The 18,738-nt window shown below is 37.2% G+C and overlaps 1 protein-coding gene across 1 annotated transcript in view; it reads right to left on the bottom strand.

The window, feature by feature from the left end:
* tanc1b (tetratricopeptide repeat, ankyrin repeat and coiled-coil containing 1b) overlaps window positions 1–18,738 on the bottom strand; it is a 188,425-nt gene that overhangs the window by 85,331 nt on the left and 84,356 nt on the right. The window contains exons 5-7 of the mRNA XM_081367934.1: window positions 8,233–8,354; window positions 6,183–6,354; window positions 1,587–1,847 (exon numbers count right to left, since the gene is read on the bottom strand). Coding sequence (XP_081224060.1) covers window positions 1,587–1,847; window positions 6,183–6,354; window positions 8,233–8,354 — 555 coding nt within the window. The remainder of the gene's footprint in view (window positions 1–1,586; window positions 1,848–6,182; window positions 6,355–8,232; window positions 8,355–18,738) is intronic.

The raw sequence follows: 18,738 nt of genomic DNA, 5'->3' as shown, positions 1-18,738 counted from the left end.
ATCAATGTGACAACATGTAGTTAAAGATACATATTCAGAGGGCAGATTTGATGGTAATAAATAAATAATTAAATAAAACTCTGCTACCAAAGCATTTAAAATGATTTGTTATTTGTTTTGAATACAATAATTGTTAATTGAGTCATTAAAGTATTAGAATCATTAAGCAGAATGTAAATTGGAACCTGAATCATAAAATTCCCTGGTTGCCATCCGTAGATGTTATGTGTGTGTGGTAACAACACATCGGCAGCTGTGAAAGTAGTGAGGTTACAGATCTATCAAATGCTCAGTAAAGATTAATGCTTTATTCGCTGAGGCCAAACAGGGTGTGAAATGAGTAAAAGCAAGCAGGTGTACAAAATGTAGATTTGAACACACACACACACACACACACACACACACACACACACACACACACACACACACACACACACACACACACACACCTGCCTAAAGAAAACATACTCTAACCTTGACAACTGCACATGCTTTATGATGCCAACCGTTTTTTTATTGTTTCACGTCGACTCGCTCATTTTAATGACTGGCGTCTTTTTATGAGAAGTGTTTCTGCACCTTATCTTGCACAACATACACACACATCAAAATATACCAAAACCAAACACACACATTCATCTCTCTCACCAATACCTGATTCTGCAGACATCAAAACATCAGCGTTTGTCGCCAGCAAGAGAGAACTACAAGCCTCATGATCATCCAAACACATAAAACCAAGACAAATCTCTAAAATCATAATCATGAAACATGTCCAGGCCACATAAGAAAGATTTTTTCACTAATAACAAAAATGGTATAGTAGTGCAAAGTACATACACTTCCTATAAACAAGCTTTAAAAAAATATGTAGTATTTGAATGTATTACAGTGCTGATGCATCTAACGATACTTAGAATAAATGTCTCACATTATTCCAAAGAAAAAGAAAATTATTCAGAATATTTTATTAAAATGTAACTTTTAATTCTCCAATTAAAAATGGTTGTGAATGGTGTATCATGTTGACTTTAAATGCAGTACGACAAATATGATGTATAAAGACTTAAACAATATATTTTTATCAAATTGCACCAATGAAAATGCTTTGCTTGCATTACAGTATTTTTTGTGAGAAACGTGCTTTATTGTCATGAAAATAATGTCCCGATGCAATATTTAATGTTCAAAAATGTCTTATTTCTTTCTCTTGATTTCGGTGTGAAATGCAACATGTTTTCGCGAGATTCGCCCAACTGACAGAGAAGTGGGAAAGATCACATGATCAGTCGGACCAGCCTGAGGAATGTGGATCTGATGCTAAAGACAGAAGCCAGCCAACACTCACACACACACACACACACATGCAACAGCTGCCCGACGTATCTGCTTCCTCAAGGAGCAACAGGAGAAAGAATGTGTGTTCTGATAATGTGCTCTCTCACAATCTCCTAAAGTGGTGGCAATGTCTTCCCATGAGTCTTTGCTTTCCTTCATTCCAGCAGTCATGTGTCAGTCATCACCTCAGGAATCACAGGACGACCCTGATGGTAAATACAATCAGCTGTTGTTTTGATCTCTCTTACCTGCGACTGAGTTGGGCCGAGGCATCATCAGACTGGACGAGTTTTGTGTGGGATAGTGGACGGGTCCCTCGGAAGTCTTCTTAGCTACGGAGACTGTCCCGGACGTTGACGCTTCTTCCTCGGCCACCGGAGAGCACGTGTCTGCCCGCGTGGCCGTCTGTGCCAGCACATGCTGAGCGCTGATCCTCAAACTGCCCTCTTTACCCCACTCCAGACTGGAGCCGCTGCGGTCGTCATTCTCTGAGGAGCTGGTGATGGTGGCTGGACGAGACAAACAGAGACGAGAGTCACATTTCATTCTGATTCATTGAAACTGATTCAATTCATATCAATAGTAGAGTAGGGGTGGGCGATACTGTAAAATTTAGCATCGATCCGAAACCAAGAAAATACAGGGCCAGTATCGTCGATATCGATACCAATACCGATACCAATACTTTTTAATTTTAAAAGCATGCACTTGAACTTACATGTACTTTCCTGAGCTAGAGCAGTGTGTCATGATTTATAAGGTGAATGCATCATTAATATGTTAAATTATTATTTATGTGTTATTTATTTATTTATAAAGGGATCATGTACAATTTTTAACATATCGAATTTCATGCATTGAACCGCATTTTGCCAAAGGCTAATTTTCATCCGAACCTGAAATCTGAATATATTTTCATGACCACTAAAATATTTTGTGATTTGTGCTCTCAACTCGCCTGTAATTAGTCAGTGACTTTTTACCAAACTACCCTAATTATAGTAAATGCACTATTGTACACTAGCCCACTGTTCAACATTTTTTGATTTTTAATTATATTCTGCATTTATTTGGTCAAAAATACAGTAAAACTTTATCATAGGCTATCTGTTTTTTATGTCATAGTAAACTGTAATTTATTCCTGTGATCAAAGCTGAATTTTCAGTCTTCATGATCCTTCAGAAATCATTTTAATATGCTGATTTTCTGCTTAAGAAGCATTTCTTATTATTATCAATGTTGAAAACAGTTTCATATTTCTGTGGAAACCATGATACATTTTATGCAGAACTATTTGATGAACAAAATTGAAAGAACAGTATTTATATCAAATAGATTTTTTTTAACAGTGTAAAACCATTGTTGAATACATCCTTGTAGAATAAAAATATTAATTTCAGTAAAAAAAAATCTTACTGACGTAAAATTTTGAACCGTTACGTACACTTTTAGTTTGTTTATTGTGTAATAACTCCTGATTGTTTCTCTGTCATCTAAGCAAGGCTTCGTTACCCAAATGCACTGGGCCTGTGAGCGAACTCAGCGAAGCACCAGCATCAAACACTCTCTGTGACTGATTGGTTTCATCTTGTATTCAGATGACTTAGGAGAAATAGTTCTATCCTACACAATTATTCGCCAACATTCGCTTATTTTTGCACTTAGAAGCTTATTTTACACACTGAATTTCGTGCTAAATTATAAAAAAACACACATTTGGATCGATATTTTTATGTGAGGATCGATACACCCACCCCTAGTACAGAGTACATTTCTGACAAACAACCCTCAAGTTGTTCACCATCTTAAACTGTTTGGGACACGAATATTAGTTTGTGTTACAAATAATATTAAACAAAATCTTCACATTTCCCCTAAAAAAGGCAGATTGAAGAGTGGCAAACAGGAGGAGCATGTAAATGAAAAAGGTCATGGAAAGGTCAAGGGAAAAAAAGATGTGAGCTAGACGATGGAAGTCAATCTCAGATGACCATCATAACTCTGTGCCGTGATATTACTGCTGATAAACACTGATGAGTCATCACTGACCTTATCAACACATTCACCTGATCGTCGTTTCACGCCTCATTTAGTATGCTGCTAATGAGCATTAGCCTAGTTTCATCCCTCACAACCTCATTAAAAACTGACCAGTACAAACACACAGCATCGGGATGGATGTGTGGATCAGTGTCTGCTATCCATGCTAATAACTCTCTGCCTTTTTTATTCAAATTAAAAATAAAGAAATTAAACAATGAATAGACAAAACACACCAAAACAATGTACAGAACTGAAGCACTGAATCAATTGAGATTCAGTGTCTGAATTCATGCACGTGTTTGTTCAGTGATATGAGCGGGACGGATGAATCTGTGGGTTTAATTTCAGCTATTGAGTTTATTACAAAATAACACGCGTGACAACAGCTGCATGTGCCATGTGTCAGTGCGCGCGCACACACACACACACACACACACACACACACACACACACAGACACAGACATGCTTATACAATGGAGTCTAGACATCTGAAAGCGCTAGTCTAGCTATTTTGCATTCATTTCTAATTTTATACAAAATGCCATTTTTGCTGTGTGCCTCTTTTGCTTTAATGAAGCGGCACTGGAACTACATGTTCTCTAGCATGATTCAGTACGATCCAAAGAACATCCTTCAACTGAAGAAGAACATCTGACCATCTGTACAAAGCGACATGAGCAATGACACTCATTTATTTACATTTGATTAGCCACACAGCACAGTTTTCGTTATCAAACTTTTCGAACAGTGAAACTCCACATGGATTCTGGATTGCTGGAAATTATTTTTAGTAAGCAAGCAAGCAAATAGGTAAACAGACAGACAGACAGACAGACAGACAGACAGACAGACAGACAGACAGACAGACAGACAGACAGACAGACAGACAGACAGACAGACAGACAGACAGACAGACAGACAGACAGACAGACAGACAGACAGATAGATAGATAGATAGATAGATAGATAGATAGATAGATAGATAGATAGATAGATAGATAGATAGATAGATAGATAGATAGATAGATAGATAGATAGATAGATAGATAGATAGACAGACAGACAGACAGACAGACAGACAGACAGACAGACAGATAGATAGATAGATAGATAGACAGACAGACAGATAGATAGATAGACAGATAGATAGATAAAGTGATAGATAGATAGATAGATAGATAGATAGATAGATAGATAGATAGATAGATAGATAGATAGATAGATAGATAGATAGATAGATAGATAGATAGATAGATAGAACAGACAGAACGATGGATGGATAGATTTTTTAAATTCCAGGTTTTTATGAAGTTCTCATAGTCATAATAACCATTTAGATGTATCTTTTTCATTGTCAGCACAACATCACAAATCTCAGACGCTGTTTATTTCCAGGTTTAAACGAAAGAAAAGCAGCCAGATGTTCAAAATGGTTTCAAATGTGTAGAGCTCAATATATATGTGCACACATGTGTCTCGAAACAGCTGCTCGCCGCATCATTACACTGTTTCTGAACTATTTCTATCTGACAAAAGACTTCACAAACTTCAAAGTGAGGAGAGCATTAATCACATCCTGAGCGGGTCACACAGGCCAAACACACTCCTCTGCATCAACAAACCAACAGCACCCGCTGGCAACATGTTCCAGACCTCCTTCTCTCGTCCTGAAACCCTGTGTAAAGAGCGAATGACACTGACAACAGGCCTGATGCACCAAACACCACCAAAACAGATTTCTGGAAACATTCCCAAAACAATCCTTCCCAAATTCATGCAAGAATGGATTCTTACAAATGATTTACACAGAGATGTGTGATGCTTCTTATGTGGAGCTATGTCAAGAAGCCAAAATAAACATCTTGCCAGCACTGAAAGCGAATTAAAACTGACTATAATTCAGGGTCAGACCCGATTTCGAACTACAACTTTGTGGTATTAACACATTGTCTCCAATATTTTCTCTCAAACTAGGACTGCCAGCCTGTAATGCTGCATAATTCATAGAGAAATGTTTAATCTTTCTATCCGCAACCTAAAAAAACGCAGAGCGGAGCTCAAAATCGACTTTCTGAAGCGGCCAAGCTGCATCAACACCTCATCCTGCGAACACCCGCGTTTAGATCTACAGGCCAACATGGGCTGTGATTTCAGCTCACTCTGAACAGAGACGCCACAGCCTGTGCAGCAGAGCATGAGGGGATGGGGGGGGTTTAATGGGGTGATGAAGATGCAAAACTGGTGATGGTGTGGCAGATTTTCAGTTATTGAGTGACACAGAAATAGTAAGGTCATATTTCCCCCCAAAGTAAAAAAAAAGAAGAAAAAAAAGCACATTTTCCCATTACAATAATGTGAAAAAATCACGTTTCCATTCTTTTAATGTGAAAATTTTAATTAAATAATCGATTTGAAATCATTAAATTTTGTTCATTTTATTTCACAATTTAAATAACAAATGATATGCTAACATATATGATATGGTAAAATAATAGCTCAATATAAATATGCTTCACTGTTATAAGCAACATTGTTATTAATTATTTCTGATAGATAGATAGATAGATAGATAGATAGATAGATAGATAGATAGATAGATAGATAGATAGATAGATAGATAGATAGATAGATAGATAGATAGATAGATAGACAGACAGACAGACAGACAGACAGACAGACAGACAGACAGACAGACAGACAGACAGACAGACAGACAGACAGACAGATAGATAGATAGATGAGACTAGAGACGAGAGAACTTGTCTTGATTTTAAGCTGTGACGTGTGTTTGTCTCTCACCAATGATGCCGCTGTCTTTGCTCTCGAGGGTGGAGCTGGGGCTGGTGATGCTGAGGGTCCCACACGGGCGGCTGCTGTTACTGTTTAAGGTGGAGCAGGGGCTTTCTGTACATGGAGACGCCGTGCTGCTGGTTAGAGTCGAACACGGGCTGATTCCCTGATTTACTGGACACTGCAGAGAGAACAGAGATAAGCTGATGTTAATGCAGGACGCTTCTGCAGTTTAATGATGCAAACACTGCTATCTTTATTTTCTGTTATATGGAAGAGTAGAAGAGATAAGATTAAAATGCCAACAGTGAATGTAAATTTTAATGTACAACAGCACACATCTAAATCAAACCCAGAGTCCGATGTTTATCTTCATCCAAATAAAAGCCACCAGAAGAAATAAACAGCTAATAAGGCAGAAACCTTGACAAGCCACCAGAACCTCATCCAAAGGCCGCTTCACCTGAACAATTACACAACTTACTGACATGACATTCAATCATGAGGCTTTACAGTGGTTCTCTATGTCAGTTCCTGTTTTAAAAGTTTCTTGTCAGCTGACAACAAAATGGCTCCTGCATGTTGATAACACCACACTGATATTTAAATAGGCATATTAATATAAATCTATGTATTACTATTAATATCACCAAAGTACTTTTTTAAGGTTTTATTTATTTATTAGGGCTGTTGATTTAATTTAATTAATTAGTTATGGAAAAAAATAATGCATTAAAATTATTAATGCATTTAATGCACCCACCCCACCCCAGACCTACATAGGTCATCTTACATTTCATACAGTTTATTGGTGACTAACATGAATTCAACAAATTGAATGAATGAATGAATGACTCAATGACTTATTTAGACATTTACCGCCACCTACTGGCAGTTTTAGCTTCTTATTTAGAGTATAATTTCATAAAAAAAAAAAAAAATCATATTCCATATTCATTAAAAAAAAACACATTAAAGGTATAGTTCACCCAAAGATGGAAATTCATTTACTTACTCTTATGGCCATTGCAGCCTAAAAGTGTATGTGTAATAAATTCGATGTTGAATCAAATATAATATTTCTTTCAAAAGCTACTTTTTGTAATATCTATTTGACGCTTTTCTCATTTAACACAATAATGACTTTAATCTTTTGGGGGTAATTTCTCAGCCAAATTTGATGTGCAATAAATTTGCGATTAATCAATCACCACATCATGTAATTAATTAGAAAATTTTAATAGATTGACAGCCCTATTATTTATTTATTTATTTTTATTTAATAATTTTTTTGTCACTTATTCCTTACATTTTTGACCCACACAAATATTATTTCAGACTTCGAAGAAGAGTAGAAGAGTGATTTTTATTTTTATTTTCACATTTTTGAATAACATAATAGATCTACACAAAATTAAATTAAATAGCGTCACACTGACTGTTAAACAGCCTGAATTAAACAGATAAAGTCCTTCTCTCACAGACCAACAACCTAAACCAGACCAAACACCAGCAGCCCCAGTGAGTCATCACTGTGAGTCAGTCAAGGTCACAAAACCAGATAAAAGTTCCTTTAAAACAAACTTCCAAAAGCCAGCCTGATGAAACAGATTAAAGACATTCACCGAATCCCACTGGACAACATCGTCCAAGAACACACAACGCAAGCCAGATCATTAACAACTCTCAAAGACACACATTGTTGCTTCCTTCTGCATGCGATTCCCAAAGCGGCGAACGATTATGATTTATTAAACAAAAGCCTTTCGCACATGAAGGGCGTTCGGACCGCCTCAGCCTAATCATCTCATCACCCAGAGACTAAACGAAACCCTGACAGAACAAAACTATTTCTGGACCAGACCTCAAGTTTCTCATCAGCAATGCAGCGGCTCGGAGCAAACGGGAATGACTTACTGTGGTCGTGCACAGACACAATCCAGCTCTGAAATGCTCTTCATTGTGTCTGTCTCACACTGACAGACAGCAACATGCAGCTTTAATCCTTGCAGTTTTCCCTGTCTCCCTCTCTCACTCTGGCAGCAGCTGCGGAAAATACCTTTTTTTCATTCTTGTCGTCCATAGGTATGCGCGCGGAGCCCGGGATGCCTTCGCCCAGCAAGAACCCCAGGCGTGTCATCAGCTCCTGAGTGGCGGGGGAGGGGCCTGGACCGGCCAGCTCTGAAACAGAGAGAGAGAGAGACGGGTGAACGAGAGACAGACCTCACGGGATCTGCACAGACACACACCAGCGACTGCATCGCAGTCATTCAGAGCCAATTGCTGGAACAGACAAGGAATGTCATGATTCATGTAAATCATTGTGAACCCCAAACTGACTCTTATTTATGTTTTTTAATTCATGTTTGTGGTGTTATTGTAAATTATGCATCTTATTCTGAAGGAATCAATCCATTTTGCGTCACTTTTCATTTTAAGTCCCCATGCAGTCACTAATTGTCTCCCTTAAAACTCATCTTTGATAATCAAAATGACACATTTAAACTTTTTTCCCCCATGAAAATACTATCCACCCTACACTGCACACCCTTACCTCATTGAGTATGCGTGAAACCATGAATATGCTAATTAGTTCCCGCCTCCACTCACTCACACCAGCTCGAACCTGCTCCACTTTCACTCAGTTAACTGAAGTAGTAAACGCTACCCAATATCTTGTATTGATGGTTATCGCTGTCATTCATTGCAGTTTTGAGAATTAATCCTTTTATCAACTTATAATCACTTAAACTCTGTCACTTGTCTTAGTTCATTAGTTCATATATCAAAAATATATAATCCATGAATCTCTAGACTGCACAATGAATCTCTTATTTACATCATGTCTAAACTTTGTTTGTAATAATGAGAGGATTTGTGAGTGTGTAAAACTCAGCACTGGCTCTGATTGGCCACTGCGTTCAAGAGATCAACAGCTATGTCTGTGATTGGCTACATTGCTCAACGCTGCAAATATACGTTGTAATAAACAGAAACCTTTGACCAGATATGAAATACCCCGCTCTGCAAGTTGACAGGATTGGTTACATTTTTGTGACTGTAGGAAACGGGGTCTGTTTCAAACCCGTCATTGGTGTGCCGTAGTTTTAAGGAAAAAATACTCAATAGCAATGGTGTTGACTGATGAATTTGCACATGGTTTGTCTTCAAGCATATTATAAACACCACATAGACATTTAAACAACATTAAAAACATGATTTTCTTTAATATTTAGTAATATTATCAATTTGACTGCACTGATAGATGAGAAGAAAAATTGAACTGAATTGAGCTGAATAACGACACTATTGTCTTTTGCTTTAGCTTAATTAAGCTTGTTTCATAATTGAACTTTACACACTTATTGAACTAAACTGAATCAACACTGAACTGAATTATGTCTTTTTAGGGCTGCTTTACAGCTGAATTTGAATTTGTCTCACATTTGATGAAGTTTGCATCAATGATTCTGTTATTTTCCTGTTTATTACTGTGAAGCTGCTTTATAACAATCTGTGTTGTTTAAAGCGCTTTAAAAACAAAGGTGACTTGAAATTGTAAATTATGCATCTTTTTCTAAAGGAAAAAATATATTTAATTATTAGCTTTTTTTACAAATCCCCTGAAGCCCGAAGATCTTTCTTAAATCAATAAATCTTCAAAGATTCATATATGTATACACACACACACACCACAAAAAAAATGTGCTTTGCAAAGACTTTTTTCAAAATGCATGAAACAATGAATGAAGTTAAATGTTTATTCAACAGTTACAATTCAAGAATGCTGAGAATTTAGACAGAATTTCCAAACTATATTTGTTTTATATGGAACCAGTTCGGAATGAGAAGCCTCGAATCTTGATTCACAATCCTACACGAGAGGCCAACAACACCACTCTGAAAATCCATACAGTCCACATTGCTACTGGATGTTAAAGACACACTCTTCATTAGGATGCAGCAGCTGTGTGTACGTGTGACTGAACACATCTTTAACACTGAATGACAAAACAAAAGGAAGAGCACAACAAAAAACAGGTGTTAGAAGGTTGAGAGCAAATTAACCATTAAAAGGCTGAACAAGGCTGAATAAAAGAGGAGAGAATTAAAGAACGGAGTATGAATATGAAAAGAAATGAAGTGACAAACTCAAGTGATGAAAAAAAAAAAAATGAATAAAAATCAGCTGCAACAAACACAAGAACCAAACACAAACCTAGTGTTAATGTGACTAACAAAGTTTATGAGCAATGACTCAAATTTCAGTCTGTTCCTCACATGACTCTATCATTTGACTTAAAATAGAGTTGCATGAAGATAAAAAGGTTTGAAACAACATGAGGGTGAGTAAATAATGACAAACTATTTGATCAGTCTGTATGGAGTGAAAGCAGAGGGCAAGTATGAATATGTTATCATGTGAATGAACAGATGAAGCAGAGTTTTTTATTAATCTCCATTTTCTCATTACTCTTTCATCTCTCTCATCTCAGTGCCACACATAAGAATTCCTGTAGATTCAGTGCGTTTCCACAAACCTCTCATTCAGCACACAGGTATGGGGTCTTTCGTTTCAAAATATGATTCACAATTGCATAAACGAATTCATATTTGCAATCAAATTTAATCAAAGCGTGAAATGTGTCAATCCCCAGCCTTGGTTGAAGAGCATGATCACTTCCACAGATGTCATCTCTTGACATTTTAAAAACAAAACAATGCACAAGCCAAAGTCCCTCTCATATGTTCTCACCGTCTGCTTTCATTCATGCTTGAGCGCAGCAGGGACACATTTACATGCTCCCCGAAACCCCACCGCTACGACACAGCTCGGCGCCGGAGGACATTTCAGCAGAGCTCTCGTCTTCCGGAGAAAAGCCAAACAAATGCTCTTCGTTCAGTACAGGCAAAACATCTGTTCTGCGAATGCCAGAGTCAATGCAACAAGCTGTTAACAGGTGCCCTTTACACTGCCCGCGGCAAACACCCAACATACCGCCATGTTCAGAATCAATAATTAACGTTGGACTAATGTGCTTTAATTAGCTGTGAGGTCTTATACTGTCATTTATTTCAGTTGTCCAGGTTCTGAGTCGATTTCTGCAGAGAAGGACATATAATTAGTGCAGGGCGATGTAGCTACAAAATAAAAAATCATAAGCTGATATCTATTTGACACATTCTAGATATTTAAGAGTGCTTTAACTTTTTTTTCTTCAAAAATTCATTCAAATAGTCATTGCAGTTGAGCAGATTCAAAAGAATTAATGTAAGATGTAAAATACTGATGAAATCTAGTTAAAATAATAAAGGAATGTTTTTTCCATGTTGTTTTTCACTAAATGAATACAAGGAAAAATCATATTCAACCATTTTCATTTATATGCACCAATATAACTATACAGAAATAAACAGTGATGATGCAAATTGAATCAGAGTTTTGAATCAATTAATAAAAGTGGACAGACTGAACGGACCATTTTTAGGAAACTTAAAGGTCAACAAGAAAGTATTAAAACATTGAAATTATGATATTTACAATAGTGCTTCATTTTAAGCAACATCATCTCAAATATAATATTTTATAGTACAGACATTTAGGGGAAAATTATGTCTTTTCAATAAGAGAAAAAAAAATAGAAAAAGTGGTCACTTTAGTTTGGGAAACACATATTCACTATTAACTATGACTTTTGCCTCAATAAACTCCCAATTTACTGCTAACTAAAAGTTAATACGGTTAATAGTTAATCGTTGTTGTAGTGGTTCTGTTTAGGTATGGGGTACAATTAGGGGATCTAGAATATGGTCGTGCAGAATAAGGCGTTAATATGTGCTTTATAAGTACTAATAAACAGCCAATATGCTAGTAATATGCAAGTTAGTTAATAGTGAAGACTTTAAGACTAAAACTAAGGTCACTATGTTTCAACCTCTGAGGTTTAACAAACTTCAAACAAGCCTAAAACATCAAAATTCTTAATAAAATAGTTGCATTAATAAAGTTGCAGTCTTGCATGTTGCTTATGGTCGCACTCAGACAGTACGTGATTTCGGACGCAGTGATGGTGTTTCATTAGCCTGGCTCCGCCCTCCTACATACTTCCGCTCAATTTTCATTTTCCTTCAGTACTTCGTCTGGGTTTGCGGTATATTCGTGGGTTTTCTCCAGTCAAATTTTTACCGGTCCAATCAGCGAACAGAGGGAGTGGCTGAAAACGATGACGTTGAGGTCGTAGGCTAGTTTGAGTGTAGGGTGACGTCACAACCAAACGTTAGCGATTGGTTATGGCAAATCCAATAGTTTTAAACTTCAACAGAGTTCCCGGCTTCAATGAAGTTAAAGCTTGTCAATGGAGAGTGGCCAGACTCTCTGTACAAATGAAATGTAGGAGAGTCTGGTAGGACCAGGCTAGTGTTTCATGTGGATTAATGAAGTTCAACAGAGAAATGCCTCCCTTCCAGGGAATAAGCCTCTGAACAAATGCTAGTAATCATGAGAGAAGAAGCTGGATAAGAAACACTTATGCAGCAAACATTTACATCTTAACCAATCGGCATTTTCTGCCATGATGGAGTCAGAGACATCATGTTCACTGGACAATCCTTTTCTGTCTCTCTTTCTACAGTGGCTAAACTGATTAGGCCTGCAGCTCTGACTTGGTTTAATTTCCACGCATGTGACACGACTCGTTCTCAGATTCCCTCACGCTGATGGCGAGACCGGCCGAGCAGTGCTGGGTGTGGTAGAGAAACGAGAGAGGAAACGTTCAGTACATACTACTCTCTCAACCACTGACACTAAACATAGGGCTGGGCGATATAGGCAAAAAAATGTGTTTCGATAATTGTTTTATATCAATCAATATCGATAATAATCACGATAAATGTCAAATCTTTATTTCTTTCAAGTTTAAAGGCAGATTTTTGCTCCTAAGTGAAAGTTGTAGAAACCAGAGCGTTAATTGTGGTTTTAAACGACTCTTTATTGTCAGAACATATCATGACAAACACTTCACAAATCTGAGGTAGAACATTCAAACATTTGTCATTTTTCCTTAACAAAATAAATATCTTTATTGGAAAATTAATTTATTAGTTTCTGCATGTGCTAATGGGGGATATTGTTTCAAGTCTCGAAACAGGGTTTGTGTTGCCTGACTTTGATGGCACGTATCTTCAGCACAGTTTGTGCAGGCTGCAATATTAATTATTGCATGTTAATTACATGTTTTGTCTCGAAATGCATATCTGACAGTGAGTTGACAGTAGTAGCTTGAGTTAGGATGCAGATTTACTATGCTAAATGTATGTTCATTAACAAAAACAGTAACATGTGTTAAAAAAAATGTAACAACCTAATTTTTTATTTGGTAAAATGTAATATTCTGACTGTATGAATTCTATTAAAATTAACCATTGGTCATCCAGTATCATAGATAAAACCACAGATGAAACCAGGCATAGCCTATGGCACCTCACTATCATGGCAAAATGTAACTTTATGGTTTCTATGGTATTTGTATGAAAAACAGTAGCCTAAATACATTGTTAAATACTGTAATTATATTCCATTAGTCCTTTAATACATTGTCTACATTAATAATATAATACAATTCAATATGGATATCCCACATTTCATGGTGCAGTTAATATTACTAGGCTAACGTTACAGTAAATCCATGGTAAATGATGGGGATTTGTAGACGGAAAAGCCTTCTGCGCACAGTGTTTCTCCTGTTTGTCAGCGCTGTTTCATCTGCCTTTAAACTGAATTAAATCACTGAGACATTTGCGTTCTTCGCTGAACTCAAGCGCTTCTCACTGGATCTCGTGACCGAGACCGATCAGAGTAAACGCATCTGCTCTAGTGAGCTCGCGCTGCACTGCCGTTTGGACTTTGAGCCGAGCGGATAAATGGTCCGTGTGCCGCGCGGTTCAAATGAGTTTCGTTCTGCTTTTGCCGCATAAACATTATCGAACATTCGAACTCTTGATATCGTTTTATCGAGAAAAAATTATATCGCGATAATTATCGTTTTATCGCCCAGCCCTAATATCAAATGAGCTATTACAAATAAAAGACAACAAAGCTGTTTCTCATCTCTTAAGTGAGCAGGAGGTACAATAAAACTCTTTAAACATCACACAGGCCATCAAGAAAGTCTGGTTCACAATGCAATCGCAGTCTGCTGACCAAGAACCACCTACGACAGTATAAAAGAAGCGACCAATCACAGTCGGGTTTGTTTTCTATGCCATTGAGTGTTGAGTTTATTTGAAATAGACTAAACCGCCATAATAAAATGGTGAAATAGGAATGCACAACATATATATACATAAAGATACCTCCTGTATATTGGGTGAATCTCACATAATTTGTTAGGATAAAATAATAATTTTCACAACTGCTTTCTAGTTTTGTGTGCAGACGGTCTGCAGAAGGACTGTGTGTGGTCCTGGGAGTGTCGTCTGAGACTGAGACTACACACTGAAACATATTCTAAACAACTAAGCCATCTTTACTTTGAAGAGTCATACTAAGATCACACCTGGGCGTTACTGTGCAGCAGACACACATTCAAGATGTAATGAATGAAAATCCTTTCATTTACTCACCCTCATGTCATTCCAATCTGAATTTCTTCTGTAAAAAACACAAAAGGATCTCTTCCATGAAATAAAAGTAACTTGGGATGTTGTCAAGCTACAAAAACGGCTAAGCAAGTCATAAAAGTAGTCCATTTGACTATCATATTAAATTAAATCAGGTTCAGAACAACATTAGGGTGAGTAAATGATGGCATTCTCTCATTTTTGGGAGAACTTTTCCTGTAATACTCTCTGTTTTAATACCCGCTGTAAAACTCTAGCTTTCATCAAACAGACGTATTAATACACAAACGCCTTCATAAAACGGGACTATTGCTTAACATTAATAACACAGAGCACCTCATAAAACTGAGCACATGAGAGTCATGAACAAACCAAACATGTTTTATCTTCCACAAGCCCCTGGAACGTTTCAGGACGGGGCTAAAAATAGTGTATTGTGTGGCAGAGAAAGTGTACGCGTGAGCAGGTACCAGTCGTGGCCTTGGGGAATGTGACACAGCAATGGCATCACGCATGTCCACCGGCCCGCAGGCGAACATGAACCAAATTTATCCACATCAGACTTATAGATGTAGTACAGGGAGGACAAACGGAGGATATCGCCAGCGTCCTCTCATATACAGTACAGGAGCAAAGCTCACGTTAACATATAAAAGAACCAAATGCAACTCTCTAACACACACCTCTCTTTTTGTAACTCAAACATCAACAGTTAACTTTAACAGAGAATCAAAAATAATATATATGCCTTTACAACTTTAGCTGATTACCACAACACGCCTGTGTGTCCGAAAGCTCAAGATATGCCTGTAAATGCATAAAAGTGAATAAACTGATGGATTTCTTATACAAAACAATATTTTTTTTATATGCAAACTCCAAATAAAGTTCTATAAAATAACACTTTTAAAATTTCAGTACCGACTTTTTAAAATTTCGGTACCGAAGTTGGTACTTTTGTCAACACTAGTCCCTATGAGCCTCAACCACCCGCATGATCTCCATGACAGCCAATCAAGTCCAATCAACAACATTCTCTGCATAATTAACGAGCTGTGAGAGGTTAGTGGTGGGTGGCAGGTTTGACTATTAATTCATAACACGGCTCTGTTTGTGTAGAAATGTTCAGAACAATGCCATTTCACATATCAGAGAGTAAAAGCAAACTATAGAGAAGTGTGCCTCAACTGCCCTTGCTTTAGGACAACAGTGGAGAAATTCAACAAAATGTCCTAAACAAGAATAAAATCAAATAATATAAACATTAACATAAACCGCACTGGCCCATCAACATGCAAATTGATGAACATGACATAAACTGAACAGGAAAAAAAATCCCTTGAATGTCAATAGTTTCATGCTTTTAGCAGGAGATAAATCACTGCACTCTTTTAAACGTTAATAAGTCTAATTATTACATTGCTATAGTGGCTAAAAATGATTATAGAATTTGGCACTGTTTTTCCCTACTGTCAGTGACCCATAAGAACAGACCTGCCACTCATTTATTGGCAGAGATGTATAGTAACGAAGTAGAACTACTTCACTACTGTACTTAAGTACTAAAAGGCTGTATCTGTACTTTTCTAGAGTATTATTTTTTTCTCCTACTTCCACTTTTACTTAAGTCCATATTTTCGGCGAGTGTAATACTTTTACTCCGATACTTTTTTTATGTGCTGCATCGTTACTCGTTACAATTATAAAAATGTTACGAATCATTCCAAACCCACATTATCACTGCCAGAGCGGTAGATGGCTCTGTCACCAGGTTTGATGAAGCTAGCCCAGCGAATCAAACGATCAAGAAGACCGCGCGAAGTCCCGTTCTGCCTTTCGCTCTGCTGCCTGCCTCCAGTGAGAACACTTGAGCTTTGTTCAGTTGTTTCGAGATGGAAGAACCAGAACTTCGAGTGATCGTGGCGGTGAGGGTGAGGGTGAGGAAGGAGACCACTCCTGGCCCTACTAGTCCATGTTTTCATTTGTCGGAGTGAAAGACAATTCAAATAGATTGAAGTGCGTAACTGTTAGCTGTCATGAGGACGCCGATGAACTGAATCGTTCCTTGTTTAAATAGTTTAAAGTTAGGCTACTATTATATGTAATGTTATTACCTTGACAAACTATACATCATTAAAATGATATAAGACTCAAGTTTCAGTATTTGAGCACTATTTTATTCTGAGAAACTTATAGGGACAGTTATGTCTTAATTTATGTCAGTTATATATCAGGAAAAAATAGTCAATGCCTTTAATATGAATTATGAGCGTCAGCCGCACCCATTCAGGAAAAAAAAAAAAAAAACTCATGTGCGGTCGTCATGAAAGCGCTTGACCAAACAACGTCCCTCAGGGCTTTTAGCTCAAAAATGTGCAGATTTTGATAGATTGATAGATTTCATAGGTTTACGTTAGATTTCTATAGAGAGGAATAATATTTATTTAAATTATTATAACCAAAATGGGCCGATGTAATCATTATGAGCGCTGGATACTCTGATGTAGCCTACTGTGTTTTCAGTCCATACTGGCAGCCAGAGGGCGCCCTATGCACATTAGACCATATATGGAACACATGAAGAAGAGCCATTCCAGGAACTCCCTGACATAAACAAAGCTTCCAGAGATCGCTGTTACATGCTGGTAAATACACAATAAGCTGTAGAGAAAAAAGGCACAAGCAGGGAAGAGAAGAGAGGGATGCTTTAGAGGGGGAAGGGACATATTTGATCTGTTTTTGTTTACAAAGAGTTAAGCTCAGTGTGTTAAGGTGTTCTTGAACATTCATGTCCTTGTACTGCTGCTTCAGCCAAATTAATTGTGTCCTAAACATTTGAAATAATATAAACAATATGATGTTCAAACTTTTGACTCTTTTCTTTAATAACTTCATAACACAATACTTGTACTTTTACTTTCAGTACTTGAGTAGTAATTTTTTAAATAAACTACTTGCAATACTTAAGTACAAAAAATGTTGAATACTTTAGTACTTCTACTTAAGTATTTTGCTTAAAGAGCACTTCAACTTCTACTCAAGTCACTTTTTTGATAGAGCACTTGTACTTTTACTCAAGTCTGGGTCTCTAGTACTTTATACATCTCTGTTTATTGGTCATAAGTCGCGGTAAAGGAATTTCCCTTGCGGTAATTTTGAGTGGCTCAATAGCGCGATATGCGGTATTATCGCCATTTATTATTTTTTTATTTATTTGTAGCTATATAAATAAGTGTTACGATGTGGTCAGCATGCACAAAAACGAGAACATTTTCAGTAATCAATGTAACTGAAACCGTCTCTGCGCATTGAAAGGCTGTCACTCAGCGCGCTGTCACATTGTTACGGCAACGGACTGTCTTTGACTGAAACTGTTAATTCAACGAACACGTTCAAAAACGCTGATTCACTGATTAAAAGATAGATGCAATGAAACAAATTACTAAGTTAAATACTTTTAACTTTGAACTCCACTTTTCAAGGCTCAGCTGACCAGCAATCCGTCGCATGTGTAACGCTGATGCTGCTCACTTAATAGAGACCATGGCATTAATTAAATGTGTGACTCGATGATTTTTTTTCCCGCGGCTTCCTCGCGCTGTGGAATGCTGACCAGCGCTGACGCCAATCATGGTAATACCTTCAACGTTAAAAGGATGATACAACAAATATTTCGCTTTCCTTGGATATGGCAACCTTTTCACGAATATATATGACTTGACTTGACCTCAAAGACAGACGGCAGGTAATCGCACGCGCTCAGTCGATCTCTCTCATTCACTGTCTGCACTGAAAAAAATGATTTGTTGAAATTAATCAATTTTTTTATCGTAAATGGTTGCATTCAATTTATTTTATCTACATTTAAACAAATGCATTAAGTTGAACTAAAATTGATTAAGTTCAACAATGCATTTGTTTAACCCCCTGAGGTCGACGGTATCGC

This window comes from Scardinius erythrophthalmus, assembly GCF_964197995.2.
Source record: "Scardinius erythrophthalmus genome assembly, chromosome: 6".
Classification (NCBI taxonomy): Eukaryota; Metazoa; Chordata; class Actinopteri; order Cypriniformes; family Leuciscidae; genus Scardinius; species Scardinius erythrophthalmus.
This window is presented reverse-complemented; position numbering and strand designations above follow the sequence as displayed.